The following is a 27,541-nucleotide window of genomic DNA, read 5'->3' as shown; positions in this document are numbered from 1 at the left end:
TCTCCTCTAAAGGGATTAATAGTAGCAATGGTAGAAGATAGGTGGTAGCTGTTCTGGCCAGCCCTGACAGCTGCTGTATCAGAAGCCAACATTTCCCGATTCTCTTCTCCTGCCGTATTTTCTCTCCTGTGCCCCATTTTACGTATCAGCACTGAGAAGGGCAGATGTTGATGCAGTCCCAGTTCACTGTTTTGGGAAACTGTTTGCTGTCACTTTTGGTGCGATAAGAAGGTTGTTCACCTAAATTCTCCCATATGTGAGGTCCTGATGTTAGAAAATCATGCACTCATATTAACAAAGAAGCAGCTGGAGGACGATCTCACCACACATAAAACTTCTGTTATGGATGTTATTCTGCACTACGGAACATTTCCATACCATTAGAGATCTGGTCTTCTCAGCAGCTACTCACAGCCTTTGCAAATTCACCATAGTTCCTCTCTCTTCTTATGTAGCTCAAACTCTGTAGAGTGCTCCCAGCATGACCCTACACTAAACCTTTACTATGCAGAAATCTTGTCAAGGTCATGCACATCAAGTAAATACAAACCTAAATATACTGTCTTTGCTTTGCAGACTGCTGGCTCCTGAACCCATATCCCAGAAAATAAAAAAAATTTTGTCCAAAATTTCACCATACACTATAGAGAGATCTAGTGCAGCTCTTCTGTGCCATCTTTGTTGGCCTTGTCAGTTTTACAGCAAGCCTCGTTATATTTACTTTTTTCTCAAACTTAACTACTGGGATTTAAATGAATATGTGAAAATCTCAGCTTTCATTTCTGTACATTCCAGTTTCAGTGAAAAGCTGCAGAGAGAAAAACAGAAAAAGCTATGTTGCACCCTAAGAAATTCTCGAGTCCCTAAAGCAAAACAAAGCCCCTCAAAACTATTATTCAAAGTTTCATAATTTTTAGCCAATTTTGTGATACTGTAAACTGAACAATGATTTTTAGATGTCATAGTTGGCAACAGCATGCTCTATGCACATTTTTCTGTATAGATATTTCTGAGGCATCTGTCAGCATGGTTCTTATGCACTTGCTCTATGCTAATATTATGTATTTGTCTAGTAGTTTTCACAGAAGATCATGCATATTATATACATACAGAACTATACAATGTTGATTCTCTGAGAAAAAAACACAGAACAGATTGATGTCATCTTACTGGTATTTTACCATTTACGGCTGACACATCTGTGTGCTGTAACTTTGCCTACGCATGTACTTTTACTGATTACTACAAAAAATAGTAATTTTTTTTCCCCTGCTCCTTTTCCCTGCTTTGGAGAACTTTAAATAGGTTTTTGATAGTGTGATCTCAGCTTTGTATTAGTAGAAGGAGTTTTGCAACTGTTTGATAAGGTGTAATAAATTACTAACACTAGATAAAGACAATCTCTTTAAAAAATAAGAATATCTAATACTTGTTTATATTTAAACTACATTTCACTCAAACCAGTATAATGTAGTGTACTATATTTGTAATGTAATTGATACAGGTAACTGAACTTATAAAAAATATTGGCTAATTATTATTATTATTATTTAAAATATTGGCTAAATTAAGATCTCATGTGCTACAACCCTGATCAATCTTGAGTTTTACAGTGTTTAAAGGATCAAAAAGGTGCATATAGCACAAATAAATCAAGTTGAACCATCACATCTACAAACTGTTTTCTTTGGCTAAAATTGTAATATTTAACTCGCAAAATTTTATCCACTCCTAATGGTCCTCTCCCAAAGCAAATTTAGGTCACCAAGAACACCAAGAGTGGCTTTTTCCTTTTGCCTTGAACCTGCCTTTCCCTGCCTTGAACCTGAGAAACTTTGCAAGTGAACTGTTGTGGTCCAGAATATTCAGACCATGGCTCTTTCCTTGATACTCCTGCCCACTGGTGGCATTTTACTCTCCTTGTGGAAGATGCAATGCAATAAGCACTGTCTGAAACCACGTCCTTTTCTATTCCATAGAATAAAGTTACAGTGTATTAACTAAACTGCATTAAAGCAGCATGGGCAATGGAAGAAGATTATTCACACAATGAAAGAAATTAAAATTATCACAGCCTAAATCTACTCTTTTCTTGTCATGGTTTAAACCATAACACTTTTGCGGTTGATAATTTGAATCATTAAAAACACACAAGTTGGACTCATATGTAATCTCCTCCCACTATTTAGGTAACACCTAAAATAAATCACACAGAGCAGCAAAGTTATTTGATTTACTTCTGTCCTAATCACAACTGCTCACCCACAACGATATTAAAGGGCATAAAGCTTTGCAATGATTTTCTGATGGGGGTAATCAATGTTGAGGCCACCAATCCAGTTACTACTGCCCCTGGTACCCATTACCCCAGATACATGAGTAATCTTTCCGTGGGGCGCTCAGGCACCAGTAGAGCTGCCTGTTAACCTGCGCTACGAAACACAGCTCTCCTAGTGACGGGGTATATATTATCAGTCACCTTTAAACATTCTCCTCTTACGTTGCTTTGAGGTGATGACACAAGTTTTGTGGATCTTTAAACAGACTCAGGCAAGTGCAAATAGCTCCACTTATCCTTATCTCCTAACTCTGCTGCCTGAAACATTAACTCCTACAACACAGAACATAATTTCCTTCACTTTTGCCAGGTGGCTTGCAGCACAGTTAGTACACAGTAAGCAATTCCTTCACGGCGGTTCAGACATCCACAACAAGAACAGGTAACGTGTCTCAAGATTAATTTGAAAAAACCTACATACATGTCCTAGAATCAGGCAGCCCTGTCTTGCTGTGCTACACATGTGGGCAAGGACTATCGTTTTCAATGAGATAAAGTCAGCATTAACTAGCAAATTTCTTGGTCCCTTCATCACCACACAGTCTGATCACCAAAGCTATACGCACCTACTTGTTTTCAGCCCCAAATGGGAATGAATGGCGTGAGATACTGCTGCTCGCAGAGGAGCATTAGAAATCCCACTAACGCACTCAAGGCCAGAGGAAGCACAAACTACACATTTCAGTCGGGCAGATGAGGATTTCTATTTTCAAGGGAAGATGCAAGCCTGCTTAGAGGCTTTTAATAGAAAATGTTAGGTTTTATAGGAATTACTATCAACACAGCTGAATGTTTTACTCGAAGCTTTTTGTTTGTTTGTGGGAAAAAGTGTGAAGAAAATTCATTTTGCAACATCTTTTCCTAACAAAAACATCAGCTGTACTAAGGTATTGACTAAGCCGAGTAACACGGCACTACTGAATGACGACAGAGTGAGCTAAAGCAAATTCCCACCGCTTCTTAAAGTTTAAGAGAATGACAGTTTTTCTATTGCTGGTGGGTGATGTAAGACGACCTTCAGCGAACATCCAAATTATTGTTAGAATTAGTTGCAGGCATGAGGTTTTCCCTAAACAGTAACTGCTGCCTGGCATGCCTTGATTTTGCAGTGAAGGAGTGGACACTGTTGTCGTGAGGGAACAGGCAACGACACAGAGGGCAAGGAAGAGCACCGTTGGATTACATCTGCTTTCACTTACTCCCTGTACCAGGGTTACATGCACGTGTCAACAGTGGAAAAACAGTGACACGCTGGCACCACCACCCTCGAGTTTGGGGCAGGCACATGATGTTCATCAGGAGCACCCCTTGCCCATTCCCCCGTGCTCCCCCGCAGGGCGGCAACACCCAGCACAACAGGGAGAGCTGAACGGCAGTCCCTCATCAGCAGGCAATGAATTGTCATTAAATCTACACATGCATGATATATGATACACTCACAGCAGCAGTGAGTTCAGGCAGCCTTTATCCTGCCTTGATAAAACTTAAACTTCAGGGGATTACTCCATCTTTAAAAATAAAACTGTGCGTTTATGGTGTGTCCTGGAGAATTCACATCAGTCATCACTAGATTGCAAGCTTCTGAATGGGAAGCGTTATGAAAATTATCTAATGAATTTCATGGGGAGTTTGGCAGCAACCTTCAAAAGTACATTAGTAAAACACACCATTTTTGCCAAAGAAAACAACTGTAAACTTGATGGTTCCACACAAAAAATAAAAGGGCGTAAAAGCCTTGGATAAATATAACTATTGTAGACATAGTTAAACTATTTCAGCTGATAACTAACAGGTGTTGGATTTTATTTTAATTATACGGAGTCATTTCTCTGCATCGCAACATACGGTATATAAGTAGATAAAGCAACTTCAAAGCAACGAAATCCATATCGAGAAGATCTCACCCGATCATGATTAAAATAAAATATCCCATCTTAAGTATTTTGACTGCAATCATCTCGGCCTCACGAAACTGTCATGACTTTACTGCACCAGGCACAAAGTCTTTTTTTGCCACAAAAGAAAGAATATAATGAAAATACTGGTACTGCACATATCCAGTTAAAATCCTTAGTTTCCGCAGGCTAGCAGGTGAATAGCATTTTCCAGGGTCAAAATATAGAAAATAAGGCCCCACTCCAAAAATGCATTTATGCAAATGATAGAGTTAATCCACATGAGTAGTACCCACTGAAACAGATGTAGCCAACACTTGTGAATAAAGTAAAATACTGAAGCCTGAACTACCAGCCTAATAACGTATGATATTATTTCTGTGGTCAAAATATGACATTGCCTAAAAATGAAAAGAACAACTCAATACCCATGACTTTGCCTCAAAAATACAAAATTTCCTGACTTGCACAGGATTACAGTTGCAACTTGGACATTCAACCATATCTACATAGTTTATCTCCACCGTTTTATTTCTAAATCTTTAACATTTTTGTAAGCCACTGATTTCCTAACACACCGTGGTAACAAAAGTATCTCATTTTAACATCCCAGCTTGCTGCCACAGAGGAATCACTACCTGTCAATCCTGCTGCTTCCTCATCCAGCAATGGTTCATATCACAACATTCAGGGCAGCTTAATATGCACCTAAGCTTTTGTGAGCGAAGCCAAAGCATTTTTCCCTTCATAGTAACAGCTAATAAAAATAGGCTTAGTATAGCAGCTGAATGGTGCCATGCTACAGTAGATGCTGATGGCCATAGAGCACACTTGTGCCTACTACCATTTCTCTAAGGAGGTCTGATTATCTTAGGCCGCTGTTTCTCTCTAAGCACATATCTGGAAGGAAACACCCTGGACTGTACAGTATTTACATGACCTGCTTGCGACCTGTTTGCGACTACTGAATTACCTCCTCGACGCAGGAGTACTATGGGCAAACAATCTCACAAGAGTGGCTGGCAGGGCTTTAAGAGCAGCATCCACACCTGGACTAAAAGTAACCACATGCGGAAACAATGCATTAAAATATCAAGCAAAAAGTAGTGATTCTAAGAATATGACAGGTTGCAAACCCACGGTGCCCAGCCTGCAATGAAGGACATCATCAGTGTCAATCTTCTTCTGCGTCATTAAAGATCTTAACCCAGCTTCCTTTTTTTCCCTGGGTAACTACAAGAAAATTCCACATGGAGCTCTATTTCACTACTGTTATTTCCAACTTTAAATATTATCTGAAAGAGATCTCACTTTGGCTCCCAGCCCTGGCAGAAAGCAGGATTTTTCAGCTAACAAGGGCTGGAGGTTTTACAAGGCCATGGGGGTTTTCAAAATATTCTTCCACTTTTGTAACAGCCAAATTAATAATCATGTGCCAGATCCAAAGTGGCATTTTATGGATTACTTTTAAAAGGTACTCATGTTGTAACTTTAAGACTGCTTTAAAATATGCAGGCAGTTAAGTAAGTACAAACCCGTAGTCTATGTGATCACTACTATATTTTCATTGTTCTGTAATGGACTTCCTAAGAAGGAGTTGGCATTTTTTTCCAAAGGCCAAAGACCTGCTAAAGTACTCTGCTTTTAATAACGGAAACTCCTCACTCCTGAGCTGTCACAATTTGCTAGCATGCACTTCTGCTCAGTTTGTATTTCCGTAGGCTTCAACATGCCAAAAGGCTGCTACTATTACTAATGGCAATGCTACAATTTCAGGGACATATACAGGCAGGAAGGGAAAAAACAATACACATCATGTGCAAAATAATTCCACCAGGAACAGAAATTCATCCAACAGAGCCACATGCATTCTTTAAAAAAATCCACCGAGGAGCCATTTTCATGCACGGCAGATTTTAAGAGTTTTTATTTAGATCACTGCAACTGGACATACATTGAGAACATTTGTTAATGCCTTAACATGTATGTATGATCCACCTGATCTCCTTTGTGCCTTTCTGCTGCAGCAGCTTCACTTAGAGCTATGCACCATGTTTTCCTCCCTACCCAGCCCAGCAAAACTGATAATAATCAAACAAGAAGTATCAGAGCATCCCTTCTGCAATGGCTCCAGAAGGGGCAACTCCAGCCATGGAAAATGCCTCACTCAGATCCAAACCTCTGTATTTCCTCATCTCACACACCAGTTTGGAGCTCACACAAAAGTTATGAGATCATCACCGTATTTCATGACCAGACAGGCAGCAAAATCAAGACATCAAGTCCTTTTTTTTTTTTTAATCACGTTGCTGCACTGTCCCACATAGGAAGCAAACAGATGGAGTTTTCTTTAACTAAAACACCCTGCTATGAATTTAAAAGCAAAATCTTTGGAGTTTTCAAGTGGACTGTGCTAATATTTCTACGCCTCGATAAAACCGTAAATCTGACATGTTTCACTCCATACCCTACTTTACATGCTTCGTATCAAAGCCAGTAAAGTAATTCCTCAGACTTTATATGCAATTTCTGACTGAATATACTACATGTTGCTCCTGAATAGCTTTGCTAGCTCATATGACTCTAAAAAGACCAACACTGTCTTGAACACCAAGCCTATCACTAATGCTGAAGTCCAACACACTTCAAATCACAGATGTATTTGAAAAGTGATACTCAGCAAAGCAGTGTGAAGAGAAATGGAGACACACGTTTCACTTGCCAACAGCTCAAAGTCAACAGAAAAATAGAGCTAAAATAAATACAGCAGTGCACCACACTACAGCGTATGCCAAATAGACCACAGAGAAATGACCATACGTGGTCTTATTCTTTAAGTCATGCACAGAAAGGCTATTAAACAAGGGCAGAAAGTTTATCACTAAATAAGACTGTGATTCACTTTATTTCCCACTGTAATTTCATAAAGGTATTTGGAGTTCAAAACAGGGATTGACTGCAGGGCATCAGAGGACAGTGTTTGGCTTTCTGAAATGCCCCCAAGGCAATGCTCTGCTAACCTGGCTGCGTTCTTAAACCTGAATTTTAAGGGACAGCTCAGAGGGTGGATTAGCCATTCATGCTGTACCACATGAAAAAGAATCCACCTCTCTCGGAGGGTGCTAAACCTCTACATTCTCCACTTTGTGAAGGCGAAGGCCAGTATTTCAAGTCTGAATGCCCATAACTAGGTAGAGCATGATGCCAATATTGAGAAGGGTTGAGCACACCATGCTTTTCTGTCTGAAATTAAAGCCCATTAATTGAACGGATATACCCCACCTCGATCCACTGAACAGGGGAAAAAATTTCTGAAGAAATCAGGGGACAAGCAGCATTGCCTTCCTGTAGCATCTACCCAGTGAAATGGCACCTCTGCTTAATGATGCTCGTCAGCTTCCTTTACCATGAGGGCTTCTCAGAACGTCATCCTTAATTTAAAAACCCGAACCCAGCCTTCGCAATTGAGAACTGATCATGGACTACCCCAGCTATGAAAACAGTCTTCAGTGTGACCAGCGATAGGAAGAAACTTACTTTTGCAGGAAGTTCTAGCTTCTGGTGAATACGTTTGATAAAAGCCGAACAAGTTTATCTGAACTTCTACTATGCAGCTTCTTGGACAAATTTCCAGAGATAATGCCAGCACTGTTTGCCGATGTCCCACTTCTTAACTTGCTTCTCGCATATTATAAAAAAATTAGTTAATGGGCGAAATTCAGAAGCAATGAATATTTGCCAAGGGAAGACTCCTCCAAAACCTCTGAAATAAAGATCTCAACCTGCCCTCCGACTTTTTTTTTTTTAAAGAAATGCGCACAAAACCTACTTGTTTTTGTGCACCTACCGACAAGCTGAACTCTCTGTAAAATATAAAAGCACGACTAAAATAATTCTAGGTGAAGTAATACAACCTTAGCAACAGAGCAGTTACAGACAGCTCTCTTATATTACACCTTTTATTTCAAATTTACCATGTTTGAGATGCATAATTATGCATATGAGCTAATACCAAGAAAGAAAACAGTAAGTATTTCAGGACATGTGTGTTTGAGAATGGGAACATCTCTGACTCCATGGAGTGAAGACAATACTGTCCTCACAAAATTCTTAGCAAAGTTATTCATAATTTTATTACAACAATTCATACAGTATTAGAATCATAGAATCATACAGGTTGGAAAAGACCTCTAAGATCATCGAGTCCAATCATCAACCCAACACACCATGCCCACTACACCATGTCCCTAAGCGCCTCATCTACACGGCTTTTAAATACTTCCAGGGATGGTGACTCCACCACTTCCCTGGGCAGCCCGTTCCAAGGCCTGACCACTCTTTCAGTAAAGAAATTTCTCCTAATGTCCAATCTAAACCTCCCTTGGCGCAACTTGAGGCCATTTCCTCTCGTCGTACCGCTGGTTACTTGGGAGAAGAGACCAACACCCACCTCGCTACAACCTCCCTTCAGGTAGTTGTAGAGCGCGATGAGGTCTCCCCTCAGCCTCCTCTTCTCCAGGCTAAACAGTCCCAGTTCCCTCAGCCGCTCCTCATAAGGCTTGTGCTCCAGGCCCTTCACCAGCTTCGTTGCCCTCCTCTGGACACGCTCCAGCACCTCCATGTCCTTCTTGTAGTGAGGGGCCCAAAACTGAACACAGGATTCGAGGTGCGGCCTCACCAGTGCTGAGTACAGGGGCACGATCACCTCCCTGCTCCTGCTGGCCACACTATTTCTGATACAGGCCAGGATGCCGTTGGCCTTCTTGGCCACCGGGGCACACTGCCGGCTCATGTTCAGCCGGCTGTCAACCAGCACCCCCAGGTCCTTTTCCTCCGGGCAGGTTTCCAGCCACTCTTCCCCAAGCCTGTAGCGTTGCCTGGGGTTGTTGTGGCCGAAGTGCAGGACCCGGCACTTGGCCTTGTTGAACCTCATACAGTTGGCCTCGGCCCATCGATCCGGCCTGTAGGTTTGCACTATGTCATAAATGTAACATAAACTAGAAAAAATTTACTTGACTCAAAGTTAATATTTTTGTGGTATCCTAACAATTTTCTTTTAGGTATTGATTTGTAATCTGATTTGTTATACCCAATGCAAATTTGCTGAGCTGGGTTTTATGGTTTTGCTTTTTTAAAGCCACTTTAGGAATAAATCCTAGATAACTTTACTACTGAATATGCTCCTAAATAATGACACGTTCTTTGTTCATCAATGCTATGATACCCACCACTGTAACTGTACCAGAGTAAGAAATAACATTTGACTGAATTTTATAGCATATTATTATGCCAGAACATGCCACTGAAGAAGTGTCTTCCCAGCTTCAGGCAACTATGTTGGTTAGTATCATGAAGCATTAACAGACCTGAAATAACTGTTCCTGTATAGCAAAAGCATTACCATATTTTCACTTCCACTGCTCTCTATGTAACATTGCAACCTTTCACTTTTTTTTTTTTTTTTTAATTTGGCTATATTTATAGAATATACCCTTTACGGATCTAGCTGTAAAATCTACTCCTTTTCCTGAAATGCTTAGAAACCCACCAACACAGACAAAAAGCTCAAACTATTTTTTCCAACATACAGAATTACTTCTATTACACTGCTCGGTCGCCTTTCCTTAACCTCCTTTGTTAAAACTAATGAAGTGTAGAAGGAAGGACTCTTTGTGACATTCTGTAGACACTCATTAACCAGGCTGCCCAGCTCTTTCTGCCATAGCCCTAACAATGGTGTGAATTCACAGGCACCTTAGGGAATAATTCTGGGTTTTCCAGATACCTTTTCTAAAAATAAGTATATTATTGATTTTCTAAATAGTATCCAGTCACTGACTGAACCCATACTCAGCCTGATTTATTAATGAGCACAGTCCCAAAGTGGCAGACATCCTTTTCACCCATACAGATGTGGAGCGCACTGGCCCTCCCACTGAAGACCTATCTGTTCCACGATCCAGGACGTCAACGTTAAAATACACCAGAGCCCAGACTAGCAGGATCTGCTTCTCTTTGAGCAGACTCTGGTAGTTTACCCTCTCAGTAACAGTGGCTTGCAGAACTAGAAAACCCTGAATCTACTTTTTTGCTTTAGTACAGAATTAAGGAACTCCTTAGGTCCTGCAGGTCAACTGCAGATGGATGACGAACAGCAGTGCAAGTGGATTTGTGTCATCCTATGAAAAACACCAGGGTGTACCCATTATACCATTGGTAATGGGCGAGACGCTGCAAGACAACAAAGACGGAAACACACGTCAACAATTAAAAAGGATTGGTTTTAAGCACCATCCATATCCGTCATATATCAGTTATCTGCAAGTTGCTACGCAACACACACCAACTCTGTAGTGCCTGCATTTGTAAAATTCCAGTTACATTGCAGTTGTTCCTCTCAATTCTCTTGTCTTTGAAGAAAAACGGAGAACCGCTGCTGCCAGTAAAAGTGTATGTGCCACTACATGGCACCTATTTGAATGAATAGAAAATCTGAAAGCAAAATCTATGCTAATTAGCCGCCTATATTGAGGGTAGGTAGCGAGTCTTAAGGGTACCGACATAAATTAAAATAGAATATTCAGCTTCTTTTGAAGACATTAAAAATTAATTTACAGCAAGGCTGACAAGTGTGAACATTTTCAGGTTTAAACCATAAATTCTAAGCCAGAACAAGAATGCCACCCCAACCACAACATCACCAGTGTCATGCTGTAAAGCAGAGCCTGTCCTATTCCAAACCTTCTAAATTTTACAGCCTTTGCATGCCCTAAGGGACCAATCATTAAAAGGTCACTTCAGAAATAAATTACTTTCTCCCTTGTGGCAAATTTCTATGAAGTAAAAACCTAATGTTGACACCTCCTCACAGCAGGGTATTTATTGTCTGTTCCGGAGAGGGCAAGCAGGGCTATGAATTTGATGCCAGTAACAGAGGCACCCAACAGAAAACAGAAAAATGAAAGAATTGAACAGGCACGGCTGGGAAGACTTCCCCTCTACCATGCACACTATCTATAGCCATAAGCACAAATACAGGCACCAAACAAGCCTTCCCTTCCCACCCCTTTCCTTCTCTACTCATCTCTCTATAAAAGGTGCTTCTGAAAATCTAAGTCTGCTAGGAGAATGATTAAAATCCTAACCATCAAGACCAAATGATGCTTAAAACAGATGAGCAAGTATTTTCAGGCAGGCATGGTAGACAAATATTTTCAGGAAAGCAAATTTTCAGAAAAACAGTCTTTCTTCTTGGGTAAGCCTGTTACTTTGGATAAATTCTCCTCATCAGAGCGAGGATTCTAGAAACTCCTCCTCCTTCACAAAACTGGCATCATTCACAGAACTTGTTAGCAGAAAAATAACAAGTAACACTCTAATTTACTGAATTCTCTAACACCTGAACACAAAGACTTAGGGTGTGAAATCAAGCATTTAAATAAATTTCCTTTTCTCTCACAAAAAGCATGAAATTCAAAAGAACAGGATCAAAAGAGCAATATTATTTATAGCCATCTCCCATACGCTCATTCGTCATAATGTTGACGGATTTATAAATTGAGTAGACTTGAACAGGCAATACAATTCAACTGGAACATGCGTAAGTTTGAACAACCAGCGGTTAACATCCTTCAGTTTGAACAATCTGCCAGTAGACAGGAGAAAGGAAGGTGAAAATACAAATACCGTGCACAATCTCACAGACCAGGAATACTCAAGGCATACGAAGAAAAACCAAACACCACTTACTTCAGATTTGGAGGACATGTTTTCCTCCATGTCAGAATCATTGGGATCTACAATATCATCAAACGGTGGCAGAGTAGGCGTCTTCTTTTCCAGTGCATCATTTTCAATTTTCACTCTCCCCACCTTGAGTTGAGATCTATCCTTTGTCTGTTTTTTGTCAGCTGAACAAGTAAGAATCAGTGGTGAGGCGCTAGAAAAACTTTTAAATAACAAATCCGAGCCACTTTTTTTTCTTTTTTTTGCAGAAGGTTCATCAGAGTCCGGAACAGATGTCCTTTTTGTGGGGGTCTTTTTTTCTTGCTGCTGCCCACCTGTTATGGTAAGGATGGGATTGGTTTCAGATTTTGGCTCCTTGGACATGGGCTTGGGTTCCTTGAAGGCCATCTTAGGAACCATTTTTTCATCTTTTAGTGGTTTGTTTTCTTTGGGTTTCTTAGAGGATTCTTTGGAAGATTTGTTGTGTTCCCTGGAAGGTTCTTTGAAGGCACTTTTATGTTCTTTTAAGTCTTTAGAAGGTTTTTCCTTGTGCTCCTTTGTTAACTTGTGGGTCTTTGAAAAACTGTTACTACTGCTGCTGCTGCTATTTGTGTTCAGAATCCTAGCTGGGTCCTGCAAAAAGGAGATGCAAAATTTTACATTAAAAAAAAAAGAAAAAGAAAACTAGCCCGTAAAGCCCTGAAAGACAGACACAATATGGACACAGGATTCATATTAAAAACTTGGAACTGCAGGTTGAAAAGCAGAAACTGCAAATACCTATATAAGAACAGATACGAACCCCATCATTTTGATCAACTTATCTGTTACAAAGTGGTGGAACATGAACAGGTACCACTGCTTGTCAATATCTGCAAGACAAGTTAGTTTTGATCTTAAGAATTACATATTTTTTTAAGAAATATCATAAGATGAACATACAGACAGTTTAGGAAATGTTAACCGTGACCATTAGCTACCAGAAAAAAAAACAACCATCATAAGGAAAGATCAGGATATGAACCATATACTGTCAACAGAATTACTTCAGGATCAGAGCAAAACAGGCGCTCCTGATGACATTTCAGGCAAAGCTTGACTTCTCTACTGTGATCCTCTCTCCAGCTTTTGCCAGATCCTTCTCCTCATACACAATAACAACTCTGGGTCCAGCCTGGCTAGGGAAGACTTGATTTTACACACAACATCTCAGCAGTAGACATCTTTTTATGGAAAACCTCCTTTACTAAAAAAGCTTTCTTCTTCATATTTATTGCTGCTGTCTCTGATGAGTATTTCATTGCATTTTTTTAAATTCAACTGTTATAAGTGAGAAGGATTTCTGAGAGGGTGATGGCTCAGAGGTCCTATAAGATAGGCAAAAGCAGAAAGAGCAGAGCATGATCATTCCTATGTCATATATATTTAGTTAGAGGTGTCCCAATACACAGTTTTAGAATCACAGTTTTAATGAAATTCTTAGGTTGAAAAAGAGGATGATGAACAATACTTACAATAAAGTGTTCTTCCAATATAATTTTTATGCAAAGAAAGCATTATTGGAAATGGGGAACTACTGAAAAGGGTGCTAGTCAGTATAAATACTACAAATGCACTTCTGGGTTTGACTTTCAATAATTTGGTTGGTTATTCATCCATGTCCTTTACCAGCTGCAGACCAAAGTGGTATCCAAAATTCTCTCACCTGTGTAAGATTGGATACAGTTTCATCTGTATAAAATTCATGTACAAATCCCTAACTCTGTTTTGTTCTCCAGCAATTCACACTTACCATTCTACAGTGCTAAGAATCCGCTTTTCTTTTTTGACCCTTGTACTGGTTTTGGCTGGGACAGAGTTAAGTTTCTTCATAGTAGCTTGTATGGGGCTATGTTTTGGATTTGCGATCAAAACAGTGTTGATAGCACATTGATGGTTTAGCTATTGCTGAGCGGTGCTTACACAGCGCCAAGGCCTTTTCTGCTTCTCACACCACCCCACCAGCGAGGAGGCTGGGGGTGCACAAGAGGCTGGGAGGGGACACAGCGGGGACAGCTGACCCCAACTGACCAAAGGGACATCCCGTACCGTATGACGTCATGCTCAGCGATGAAAGCTGGAGGAAGAAGGAGGGGACATCTGGACTTAGTGCGTCCCAAGTCACCATTACATGTGGTGGAGTCCTGCTTTCCTGGCGATGGCTGAACACCTGCCTGCCGATGGGAAGGAGGGAACGAATTCCTTGTTTTGCTTTGCTTGCGTGCGCGGCTTTTGCTTTACCTATTAAACTGTCTTCATCTCAACCCATGGGTTTTCTCACTTTTCTGATTCTCTCCCCCATCCCACTGGGGGGGAGTGAGCGAGTGGCTGTGTGGGGCTCAGCTGCCCTCCAGGGTTAAAGCACTACAACCCTTTAGTATGTACGCAGATGCGGTACGTCTGGCTGTCTAACACTACCACAGATTTACAAACTGCAGAGAGGAAAACATATTTAGCTTTTCTTCCCCCTTACTTACCCACTGTTTTACCCACAACGTAGATGGGACAGCAGCAGTGCGCTGGAAAATGAAGGACCAAAGCAGGACATGGCCAGCCTCAACCTCCACAGGGGCTGACTAATTTTAAAAATACAGTCAGTAGAACTGCTCGAAAAAACCCCACCCAATAAACCAAAGTTTAACAAAATCTGTGTCAACAAGAGGAGAAATTAAGGCTGAGAATACATCCACTTGTGTGTGCTCCCTGTTGGCAGGTAACTACTTATGGCTTGTCCAATCGAGATGTGTTAAGCCAGTATTTAATGCTGTAGGAGGACCTGAATGGTTCACACACATCATATGTGCAAAAAGAGCAGTATCTCCCTTCTCCTCTGTTTCCTCTGTGGAAACAATTAATTAAAAATAATTACTTTGAACTGTTTTTCCCTTCTCATTAACTAACTAATTTTCCCCTCTTAACTAATTAGTGAAACACTGAATTTCACACAGTGCTGCACAAATTATTCAATTGTGCTTTTTGTTCAGATGTTTCTTGCATCAGTACTGCAAATGTATTTTTGAGTCAGATTTGGAAATCAAACTATGCGTCTATATAATACATTTGCATCAATATTAACAATGGGCAGAAGCATCAACAATGAACGATATTATGATGACATTTGAATGTCTGAATGCAAGGCACTTCCTCATTTCCCAGGCCAGTAATTAAAAAACAAAAATAAAAAAGCACTAATCATTCCTTGAGATGTTTTACTTTAGTCAAAACTCCTTTCCTGGTGTTTTTTTTTTAAATTAAAAAAAAGGGGGAAAAAAAAGAAGCTCCATATTTTGTTTGATGCAAGACCAGCCCCAAAGGTGACATATGAACTAATCATTAATGCTTTTATCTTCACATCTTGTTCTATGATGCCAGAGCTGTAAGTGTTGCCCTGGGGAGGAATAAAATATGTGCCATTAATAAACTAGATGGAGTCCTTATGTTTCTTATTGGTCTCCTTACCACATATTTTAAATTGCTCCAAAAGGAGAGACTCATTTTAGTGGTTTTCCAACAGATGAGAGCTGTGAAATAGGTCCTGGGGCGCAGTAGTATTAAAACCAATAGGAACTTGAGATCTTTCTTGCCTTTTCAATTTTAAACCCAGACTTCCTTCCTCTTTCCACGACATGGAAGCTGATGTTTTCATAGAAACCACAGTACAAATATATGACATACTTATGATGTAGACATATATATACACGCTGCTGCCATGCTCTCTGAGAGCTACTCTTTCATTAAGTCAGCCAACCCATTGCTTTTATATCTGCATTCATTCTCTAAGTAAAAAAAGTATCTTTTCTTATTTCCTTAGTTTCTACAATGACAGCAAGAGGAACATGAAATTTGTAAGTCAGAAAAAACCCAGATATATTCACTGGTAAAATTACACCAAACCTAATGATGAATGTGGAAGGCTGGTGGGGATGAAATGTAACTAAATATTCCCTTCATGTACAGTATAGATCTTACTGAAAATCAGAATGTACTTTCAATCCATTTTCTTATTTATCAAAATATAACAGTGCGTTTAAATGTTTCTTCTCCTTCCCACCTTAAGAAGTGTTACAAGGAATAGAGTGAATGATGTATTTCTGCTAAGAGGGACAAATAAAACAGTCTTTTCTCAAGTTCATTTGTAAAATGGAGATTGTGCGGTTTTGACAGGTAAGGTATTTACACACCATAGCTTACATTTGTGTGTTCATCAAACATTGAAGCAACCCAAGTGAATGCTAGACTTCGATATATTGCATAACAAACATCAAAAGAATAATACAGAAGATTATATGCATATTAAAATACCCGTAGATGTTTTCTTTTCTTAAGCCAAATAACACATGTACATACAGTACATATAACCCCTTTCATAGAGCAGTAACTAACAGATCTTAAAAAATAAGTATTTTAGAAAGCATGATAAAAATCTAAGGTTTTACCAACAGAGAAAAACTGTGCTACTGTGACTGCTGCACTCAACTCCTGCTCAGATTTTGGCTAACACAGCTCATGCTAAGGGCTGATGTGTGCTGGGAGCAGCAAGAGCATCAGGTAGGCAGGACAGGTGGCCAGAAAGAATGCAGCCTTAATCCCTTGCAAATTGCTGTCTCCTGCAGCCATCATCTTTGTCTGGCAGTTTTGTCAGAATCTGCTAACTTATGGAAATGATATAAACCAAACCTCCAAGCTGGAAAGTATAAAACATCAGCTTACAAAAAAAAAGCTTTTGAAGTGGATCCATCAGCAGCTGGACTGCTGAGGCTTTCGTGTTTCCCAGTGAGATACAGAGTATGCCCGCACCGTGACAGAGGAGGAAGGATGGGCACACTCACCGTCGGCTAGGTAACTTTTGGGTTTTTTGCTCCTCAGTGCATGGATTAAGAGTTGCAGGTTATACGTTATGAAACCGTATGACTTGCGTGGTGAGTAAGTGAATTCACGTGGTAGACTAGTCTGGACAAAGGGGACTGAGCCCTGTTTGTCGTGTTTGTTTGTTGTATTACTTAATGAGCTCATGAAATAAAAGTTTAAATCACAGGGTACGTTGTCCTGTACATTTGAGAGATCCAACTGGGCCATGACAGCTGCTCAACCTGTAACACATTTGCAGATTAAAACACTTCTGTAACTACAAGGCAAAAAACGGTGTTGAAATCTCTGTATATCTTGCAGGGTTGGATTCTGACTTCACACCACAAAAAGTGACTCCCAATTTGGTTGAACATGAGTTTGAATAAGCAGTATCCTCTGGAAATCATTTCAAACCTCTCCAGTTGCTGACAGACATTAGGAACCTAATTAGCAAATGAAGCAACTGTGGGGAGAGAGGGGTGGTTCCTTAAATTTTATGAAGTCATTAAACTGAGCACATCGTCACGGCCATGCCTGTCTACTGTACTCTGGGTTTAGTCTACAAATTTAGGATTAGTGATCATAAAAACATGCATTATTTTCATTTGTAATAAAAAAGCATTTCTTCAAATGTTATGCCTATTGAAATAATGTGCCCATCTTAAGCCAATGGACTGGAATTAGTCTCAAATATGCCTCCTGCTCTTAAGAGGAAAAGAGGAGGAAGATATCTAAAAGGAATTACTTGTGTCTATTGTTGAATAAAAACACTAACTGATTCAGGAAAAAAAAACCCGCAACATTTTGAAAGCCTCCTCAAATACTGCGGTATTCTTCTGCTAGCTAGCTGCCTGCTGGAGATGAATTTACCTGCTGCTAGTTCTTCTTACAGATTATTACTGTACCGCACATTTACAAAGCTTTCCACACTTCAGCTTGTCCAGCCCACCAAACTATTATGACCCATGACATCAGGAGAATTAGAAGCAGCTGGAGAATTACAAGGCTCACTGGTTTGACAGAGAAAGCCAAAAGCGGGAGCATAAAACAATACTTTTTTTTTTTCCTGGTCACACATGGGAATAAGAGCTTTTGGTTTTTTTGTTTATAAAGTAAAACTCGTTTCACTGCAGCTGACACTACAGCTCATTCCAAAAGACATAATCATCCCAACAAAAGTACCCAAGCTGTTTCGCTGTGTTCTGTGCAGGTAATATTTACATGATACAAACAGGCACAGTAACACAACTGATTTAAAAGCAACACAAGTATCTGGAGCTAGCCTGCAGCTATTTTTACATGCTGAAAAAATCCATAAAGTAAGGTTTCATGCATTTCTGTACTTCCAATACTAAAGCTCTGTTTTAGAATCACAATACTGGGGCTCACTAATACCATCTCCATCAAATTAAACACAAAATCATGGAACTTCAGAAATACAAACGTCTATATTTTTTAATACATATTTCATAAAAGGATGTGACAGAAAGCAAACTGACAGTTCTCTCTTACTTCATACTGCATTGTTTTTTCGTAAGTGAATGCTAAACCAACAATACCACTTAATTGCACCGGTTTTACTGTCTTGACTGCAATTCTCCTCTAACCAGAAAGTCTGTGCGGTGCTTCATAATGGCAAATGAGCAAGCAAATATTCTTAGGTTCTGGTTTTCCATACTCAGAGTTTAAAACTGACCTCAAAGTTTACTTCGGTATTCACAGACACAAAGCAAACCAAACCCAAGCCAAGCACAACACAGGGCTATTGCTGCAGCAGAAAAAAACCCAAACCATCCAGTAGACACCTGGAGTACACACACCCACAGTTTTGGTACAGACAACTTACACCCAAGAACTACAAAGACCTTTCTACAGCTCCTAATCTAGAGGCATATCTAAATGAAATTTGGACACTGAAGTTGTACCATCAGTGGGTTTATTCCAAATTACAAAACCAAAAATCTATTTACACATTGGCTGGAACATTCCTGCCCCCCAACCAAAACAAAAACCCGAAAGACAAAAATCCAAGGGTTCTCAGCTCCCAGGATTTATAACAAAAAACCCAAACTTTTTTGTTATACTAAAACCAAGGTTACTTCATGTTTCCATTTCTCAAAAACAGCCGACGATCCTCAGTAAGGCAGATATTTACAACTCTTTCTTTATGAGATACAAGAATAGTTGGTCATTAGTGTGTGTTTTTTAAGTTGGACAGGAGAAGACGAAGATTGCTGGGGGAGGGAAAAATTGAATATTCACACCGACTGGCAAGAAACAGTGTATTGATGTAACATCTCTTCCCACTATTAAAGACTCCAGTGAACAGCATACCAGGTTGAAAAAAGAATGATTCCAAACAGACAGCATTGCTGCTGAACATCCCTATTTTGAAACCAAAACAATGTTAAAATGTTAAATGTTAAAAAACATTCCTGGGTAACAATTTTACAGATATTGAATACAATCCTGAGATGCAATGCACATCTAACTTCCTATTGACTCCTGTAACTTCCTGCTACGTGTCAAACTCACTGCAGGTGGTCGGGTTGCTTCAGCAAAAACGAAAGATTTCAAACATGCATTTATCAGGACCAGTGCAGCAAACATGCAACGCTCCCTTTGCCTTGCTTCACCCCAACCCCACTCCACACTTGTCAGGTTTCTACAGCAGACAAAAGTTCCTTGTCTGAATACGGTTCAGAAAATGACATCCCAAGTTAGCATTTGCTTATGAAAGAATTTATGCTGGAGATTCAAGGCTTACTATGGTGTACAGTTACTAGACGGAGCATTAGCGTACCTCCCAGAAGTCCTTCTCCAGGTATTTGGGTTGCTTATTTAGGCCAAGCCTCAGTATGCCTGCTTTGGCATGCAATGCAAGACACGGGTGAACCAACACGACAGCCGAATCCGAAGAAGGGATTGGAAACTGAACTCTAGAGAGCTACCCAACCTCACAAGAACTCCTATTACAGATCGTAAAGTGTTAAAGTAACTCATCTTCAGTACTGGAACAGGTGGAGATGAATCCTAGTCTAAGCAGTCAGACAGTTATCTTCAGCGCCTTGCATCACTTTGGTGTAGCCAGGTGCCTTCCTTTTAGGCATTAAGCAGTCATTTTAGCATGCCAAAATAAGCACCTTCAGTCTAATCCTCAGCTTCAAGCTACCTCAGATCCTCATTAGGAAAACAAAAATAGTCACACATCCATATATCCTTTAAATGTCACAAGAAGACCTGCATCAGAGATTGTGAGGCACTCAGGTACAATGCAAACCAGGCAGGAACATGTCAAAGAACTTCCCCGCCTCCCCCCCCCCATAGCCTTACTGTTGTGATATATTCTTATCAATGGACACACTTAGGCATACCCATAGTTCACTACCTGGCAGTTCTTACAAGATACAAGATTTGGCACAGCCACAGAACGTGAAAGTTATAGATAAAAATAGGTATTGCCCCTTGCAGTATGTGCACTGCAAGATTGAGTACCGTATTTCAAATTGACAAGATGCTAAGAAAGAAAATCAAAACCCAAACAATTTAACAGAATGGAGAAAAGGCATATATGTTAATTCATTTACGAAGCAAGTCATTGTGTTGCATTTCTTATTTGAATAAATAACAAGATGCCTTTTATTCTCCCACATCATTAATTCATTTTGTCAAACTGAAGAAATTATCTGCTGTTTTGGAAAGGTCCATTTGTACTACTCTGAAGATTCACTGGACTTTACCTTTTTACCATGTGCTAGGTTGGGGATTCAATTTTATCTCCTAAAGACTGATGACACATTGCTGTCTTTGAAACACCTAGTAAAGAATTAAGCCCTGAAATTTAAACAAAATTAAAAATCCTTAAGAACATAACTTCAAGTTTCACTCTGCCCAATTATCTTAAAAAGTATTCAAAAATACTTAATAAATGAAACTATTATTATAGTGTTTTCTTATATTCTTTACATTTCTGTAGCTCACACTTCCATCACCAGAATCCCCTAATACTACAACACACCATTACAATTCCTTCTGGAAAAGGAGGAAAACAATTGTGCATGTACAAAAACCAGAAAAGCAGTACATTCATTGGCACCTGTTCTCACAAGTATCCTTGTTCTGCATTATTTTCATGTGGCAAACAGTAAGTTCACAACAAAGAAATGTCAAGACCTGGACTGTGTCAGGAGATTGCAAAAACACCTAGTATTTTTTTCTCAAGTTAATTCCCCGTGAAAGCATTACTGGCTCAAGTATCTTCTAGCAAAATAAGTCTCACCTTTGGCCCATGAGATGATTTCTTCTTCACTTCAGAAAAAGACAGGGAGTTACTGGGAAGGTTGGGGAGATGAAGGCTCTGTCCTGAAGAGAATGATGTGCCATCTGACATTACCATGATCTGTTATAGGAGGGAAAGCATGTCAGTCAAACATTACCAACAGAGACAGAGAGTGTCTCATCTGCCTAAGGAACTAGCAAATCACATTGGTAGGAGAATAAAACCTCTCCACCAAACTTTATCCATGTTTCTTCTCAATAGGGGATGGGTTAATGAAACCACACCACCATCCACTATTTAATGAGCAAAACACATCTTTCAATTTCCATGCAAATACAACGCAAGCCCCTCAGAAAATGGCATAACTTGTCCTATTATGGCTGCTTACACGCCATGGCACCCGAGTCCTTAGCACTCTCTCTTGTCCTGAGCAATGTCTAGTACACTTGAAAGTTCATCCCACCTGCAGTAAAGGTTCTGCAGGCTGCTGACATCCCATAAATATATATGCGCAGCTGTCCTCGCTTTCAACTAGAGCGATGTGAAGGAAAACTGTAATGGGTATAGGTGGTCAGGTTTGGGTGGCAGGGGTGGCCTCTGTGAGGAGAGGCCAGGGACTCCCCCATGCCAGACACAGCTGGATCCAGCTGGCTCCAACAGACCCACCGCAGGACATGTCTGAGTCCCTCAGGCAAAATGGTGGCACCTCACGGAAAACAGGTTTAAGAAAGGGCAAAACACTGCACAGGCAGAGGAGGTAAGGGGAAAAAACCAGAGAAACTGCAGCGTGAACACCAAGGTCAAAGAAGGAGGGGAAGGTGCTGCAGGCGCTGGAAAAGGTATTTCCCTGCAGCTCATGGAAAGCCTGTGCCGGAGCAGTTCTTGAAGGACTGCAGCCCACAGAGAGGCCCCGTGCTGGAGCAGGGGGAAAGCGTGAAGAGGGAGGAAGAGCAGAGAGGAGCTATTATGTATTGACCGCAAACCCCCTTCCCCACCCCACTGTGCCGCCTGGGGAGATGGAGGAGATAGACAAGTCCTGAACGAAGGTGTGAAGTTGAGCATGGGAAGATGGTGTCGGGGGGGTGGTGTTTTCTCTTTTTTGTTTCTCATCACCCAAATCTATTTTAATTTGCAATAAATTAAATTAATTTTCCTCAAGTCAAGTCTGTTTTGCCCATGACATTAACTGGTAAGCCATCTCCCTGTCTTTATTTTGACCCATGAGCTCTCTCATCCTATCTTCTCCCCCTGCCCTGCTGAGGAGGCAGAGTGAGTTGACCAAGCGGCTGGGTGGGAGTTCAGCCCTTAGCCAAGGTTAATCCACCACAAAGATACAACTGTAAAAACAGCCTGAGGTTTTAATGTGAAAGCAGTACAGTTCTAACTTCCACTTCTAACTTTAAGCTTCTGCTTTATGTGGAGTACAGTAAATTGGATGGCTGGTGAGCACCCAGCATTTTTGCTATAAGGGTCTAGCTGCCTTTCTTGATTTTAAGGACTCATAAGTACAAACAGATCATTTCCAGAGACCACAGACAAATCAGCCGTCACAGAGCAGTTACCAGACATGTAAAGATTCACGCCTTCCATCCGAGAGAAACTCAGCTAGCTCCTGTCTTCTGCTCCAGTGCTGCTTGTGCCTGGATTTTACTGCTTCCTAGCACAGCTATTCATTTACCTACTGTTTCAAAACCCTAAATGCCAGAAACAGCTTACCTGCTGCCTGACAAGCCCTGCAAAGCTGGAGAGAAGTTGCAGAGCTCTGCACCTGCAAGGAAACGTCTCTCTCTTTCCACAGGTTCCCATGCATAAAGTCACATTTGGTTTTGTGGATGCCCTGTGTGGTCACCCTTGCCTCTTCACATGACCAAAACATTCTCTGATATTGGGGGCAGGGAGAGACTGACCCATCACATGCCTCATGCACATTACGTTAAAGGAGGAATGGGAAGTGCAAAATTGGGACATCTAAGATGTAGATACATATACTCCACATTTTTCCTCTCTAAGTCAAGATGATATTTACTGCCTACAGCTTCTTCAAGACAGGATTTCAATTATTTTTAAAAAATTTTTATTTAAACATCGCTCCAAATGAATCTTGTTGCAGACAACTTTGTTCAAAAGATCATGTGGTAGCCTGGAGAATATTAAGGGACATGTCTAGGTAATAAAGATTGCTTTTATCGGCCTGTAAGTTGAGTATTACCTTTCAACACTGCTGCTAGAATCCAAAGGTGGAGGAAGAAGTCAATCAAGTTGTTCTCCTTCCTTGACTATAGGTTCATGTATTAAAAAAAAAAAATAATCTTTACAAGTTATTTATGTATTCAAACATTTTGTGAAGTAAGATTCCATGCAGGGCATCTAACATATTTTCTCTCCAATTCCCCATTTCCATTTCTCAGACACCTAAACCAGAGCCTGCCGGGAGCCAGAACTCTCAAAAATCAGCCTGGCAACAGCAATGGCATGCTTCTTGTAATCATGGTAAGGACAATAGCAATTAGCTATTGTGAATCACAATAAGTGATTTCATTTAGCCTGACAAATACTTTTTAACCTCAACTTGCCAAGGGTTTTGGTTGAATTCAGCCCAGCTGAATGCAAGAGAAAGCCCAAGCTAACAAAGATCGATCAGCAACAAGGACAAGGAAAATCTGTAGCCACATGTGCATACCATAAACCTGTGCAACAGACAGAGAAAATGCATGTCTCTATTATCTCCTCTCACAGACTAAGTCAAATGGGTGGTTAAATAAGATTGTTCTCCTTTAAATTAAACTCAATGCAATGTTTTAAACCCACAAACTTCATAGAAAATACCAATTGCATTAAAATCAAATCATCTTTCAGAAAAGGTAGACATAAGGTTACCCATTAATTACAGGGTTCAAGCAGGTATTTTATTAACACAAAGTAGTTTTGTTCATACGCCCATATGACAGAAAGATATCCATGTGGAAGAGAAATATAGTCGGGAGGATCAGGGTTTGCCCTACCTTGAAATTAAAAGCGAAGAAATAAAAAATTCTGCCAAGGATTCTTTCTCCTAGGGTTGGAAGCTGCGATTTTCTCCCTGGAGCGTAAAAGTCTGGCTCACTACAATAAACTGAGGTTCAACCACTGCATGAATTTCCTTTTTAAAATTCAGAAACATTCCAGTTTAGAAATACTTATATATTCATCATTATACACAGATATTCTTAGAAAGCTGACATTTTTAAAAAGTGTATGATCTTCTGAGATATCTCAGTTTCTGGGCAAGTATTTGGACCATTAATAGTCTCAGTATTACAGACTGTGTGTTTAGAAACAGGGTGACTGTCTACAGAAAGATCTACAGGGCCGGGATGAACTGCATTACTACCATCTGAGGTTTGGCAGATTTGACAAATCTAGTTCCACATAGAGAGAAAATAAATCCCATACAGTTTTTAGAAGACAAAATCTGGACATTACGAACTGTAAGCCCTAAAAATTTCAGTGTATTGAATCCTGCAGCCTGTTATTTCATTATAAACCCTATGAAAAATGGTAATTATAGATTGAAAATTTTCATGTGATTAACAATGTATGCAGTAAGACAGAACTTCAGTTCAGACTACAGACTTTACCATCTGTAAAGATGACGAAAGATCACAAAAATCTCATGTAAAATTAACTTTTTGGCCCCTATGATAAAAAACACACCTCTGCCTTCCATACTGATCTCTGTCAGAAAAAGGATATAGTCTTCATTAAAGTCCCCTATATCAGAAAAAAAAAATCACTTGCCTTCTTCTCTCTCTCAAAGAATAAAGTAAATATTAACATTAAGTAACTCTCTAGGAACTCTTCCAAAATGTTTGTTTTCTTTGCCAGGATTATCTATGTAAAAAGCCCCTATATTACAAACACTTTTCGGAATTGAGATGGATTTCCCTTTTGGCTAAATTTAGGAAAGAGACAGCTATACATCCAGTTTAAGTACTACTACTGAAAGAGCTGAGCTGACAGAATTATAGCAGCTTCTACAGTGTAACTGCCCTTTGTCCTCCCATCAAACACAGAAACACGCAGCCTGGCAGATGTACTTCAACCAGCTTTCAGAGCAAGTCCCTACTTTCACATTGCCGCTATCACACTGGCAGCGTATACTGCTTATGTCTGTGTGTGTGCGCATGTATATGTATATGGCTATATTAAGTCAAGGCTACGCAAAAGAAGCAGAAGGTGGGAATGAGCATATCACAGCAAGCCACTAATTCTGCAGCAAGAATGCAAGCTCATCAAGAAAAAAGGTTAGATGAGCTGTTCCTTAAGGCATACAGAAACTCAGTCAGCAGGTGAGGTGAACTCCCAAAAAAGCCACCTGCAATCTAGTGAAGATGGAGAGATGACGTCGACATGGCAGAGGATGCCAGTCAAGAAAAAGAGAAGAAAGACCAACAGCAGCACTGATTAATGGAATAACTGCTTGATGTGACTGGACAAAACCAGAAGAAAACACAGACGCCCACTGATGTTTTTCCCCTGTCCTGCTCCAAAGCCCATCTGTTCCAGTGACACCAAAGACTGCAGTGAATGGATGGTTTTGGGAGAATATTTATTTTAATAATGCATGTCAGAGATGGAAGGAGCCAAGCTCCATCTCCCTTTCTCTGTAAAAGGAAAACTGGGCCATCAGTGTAGGCAGCTACTTAACACACAACACTAAACTTGGACTAGGGAAAATTAACTTTCTTAATTTTGCTTTCTTCTGTTTTACACTGTAACTGGGAGGTTTCCTACACCACCACTAATAAGCCATTCCATACAAGTTTTAGCTTAACATAGGGAAGAGATGATAACATCAAAATAGGGTTTAACAAGATCTCATCCTAATAACGTATCTAAGAAAAATTTATGAAAACAATGCAAGACTAAATCATATTGGAGCATACAAATATCACATGAATATCATGTTGGTATTATCTACTACGGTAAACAGCTCCTACCACAGCGCAAAAGAACAAGTGTACACAAGCTACCTTTTACTTTCATTGCTCTTATGGACAGATGTATAAGACAGCTTCCCCCCCCCCACCACTTTTCTCACTAGTCCACTCCTAGAGAAAAATTTTTCTCCTTTCGTTGTATGTGCCAATAAAGCATTACACATACAAACATTCAAATTGATCTGCTGGTAGTAGTATCTTGCCTCTAGTTCACCAAACACCCACTTCGCTAGCCTGGAGCTGTTGAGCTTGTATTTTAAACCTTTGTCTACCAGTTGCTTTAAATGAAAGACAGCTTCCTGGGGAAGGGCAAAGGGAAACTTATTTTTCCCAAAAAGACAGTGGGTAGAGAAAATCCACTGATAGTCACATTATTGGGTAGGAATGATCCTATATGCTTGATCAACCCGAAGTGACCAGTCTCCGTAACACCTGAGCTGCAGGCACCTTCTAAGGGCATTCCAATTTGCTACTCAAGACAACTGAGTGCTGTGGAAAGAAAACCTGCCAATTTATGTAGTTCCATGCACTGCTGAACAAAGGAAGGGATCAGGGAACAACAACTGTGTACCACCAATTATCTTCATATAATTGGAAACCCTCTTCCACTATCCCTTTTCCAGCAATTGGGGAAAAATTATGAAATTGTAATACCTGTACATAAACCTACTATCAACTGATTCAGAATTCTCCTTACAAAAAACTGACCTGTCAAAGACAACCCTTATCTACCAACACATGTTTGGCAGCTTGGAGTACCCAGGTACCCAACAAGAACCACGCATTTTCAAAACACAAAACTTTGCTTTCCAGATCCCAGTACAGAAAGCCTGAGGAAGAGCCTCAAAATATTCCATGGAAGCTGGTCTTCTCTTATTGCCAGTTTCTACAAATGCACATTGTAGGATGTGCATAGGATTCAAAGATCTACCCCACATAGACACACGGTTAGAAACTGCATGAGCTGTCACAGTTGCTCCAGATCCACACAATCTCCTTATTAAGGCACATTAGAGCTTCTGCAGGGGAATGAACCACTACCAAAAAGCTGTTGTCTTGTCTCCTACTTTTTCATTTTCCTGAATGAAAGGAGACCATCAACAAAGCTAGAATAATCTTACCTCAAACAGATCCACACCAAGCTACCTTTCATTTACTTTAGTTTCATTTACTGAGCTAGTTATCTAAGAACACCTTCATCAGCAGCCTCAGAACAGGTTGCTGAGCTTCCCCACAATGTGCTGCAGAAAAATTCAAATAGTACTTTCAGTAAGAGCTATATCTGTTAGAATTCTGGGAAAAATGAACCATTACTGCAACATTTCTGCAGCCCTACAGATGAATGACACTCATCGTGCACCAGTAGCAGACAAATGGACTTCTTTGTGTGGTCCTGGACTGCCACACCCCACGTCGTTTTACAGTGAAGAACAAGTTC

At 40.2% G+C, this 27,541-nt stretch overlaps 1 protein-coding gene across 2 annotated transcripts in view; it reads right to left on the bottom strand.

Annotated features, from left to right (window-relative positions):
* MLLT3 (MLLT3 super elongation complex subunit) overlaps positions 1–27,541 on the bottom strand; it is a 134,438-nt gene that overhangs the window by 30,133 nt on the left and 76,764 nt on the right. For both annotated transcript variants that reach the window (XM_075137884.1, XM_075137885.1), the window contains 2 exons: positions 21,125–21,244; positions 11,983–12,591 (listed from right to left, as the gene is read on the bottom strand). In XM_075137884.1, coding sequence (XP_074993985.1) covers positions 11,983–12,591; positions 21,125–21,244 — 729 coding nt within the window. The remainder of the gene's footprint in view (positions 1–11,982; positions 12,592–21,124; positions 21,245–27,541) is intronic.

The sequence above is a fragment of the Calonectris borealis genome, chromosome Z (assembly GCF_964195595.1).
Source record: "Calonectris borealis chromosome Z, bCalBor7.hap1.2, whole genome shotgun sequence".
Classification (NCBI taxonomy): Eukaryota; Metazoa; Chordata; class Aves; order Procellariiformes; family Procellariidae; genus Calonectris; species Calonectris borealis.
This window is presented reverse-complemented; position numbering and strand designations above follow the sequence as displayed.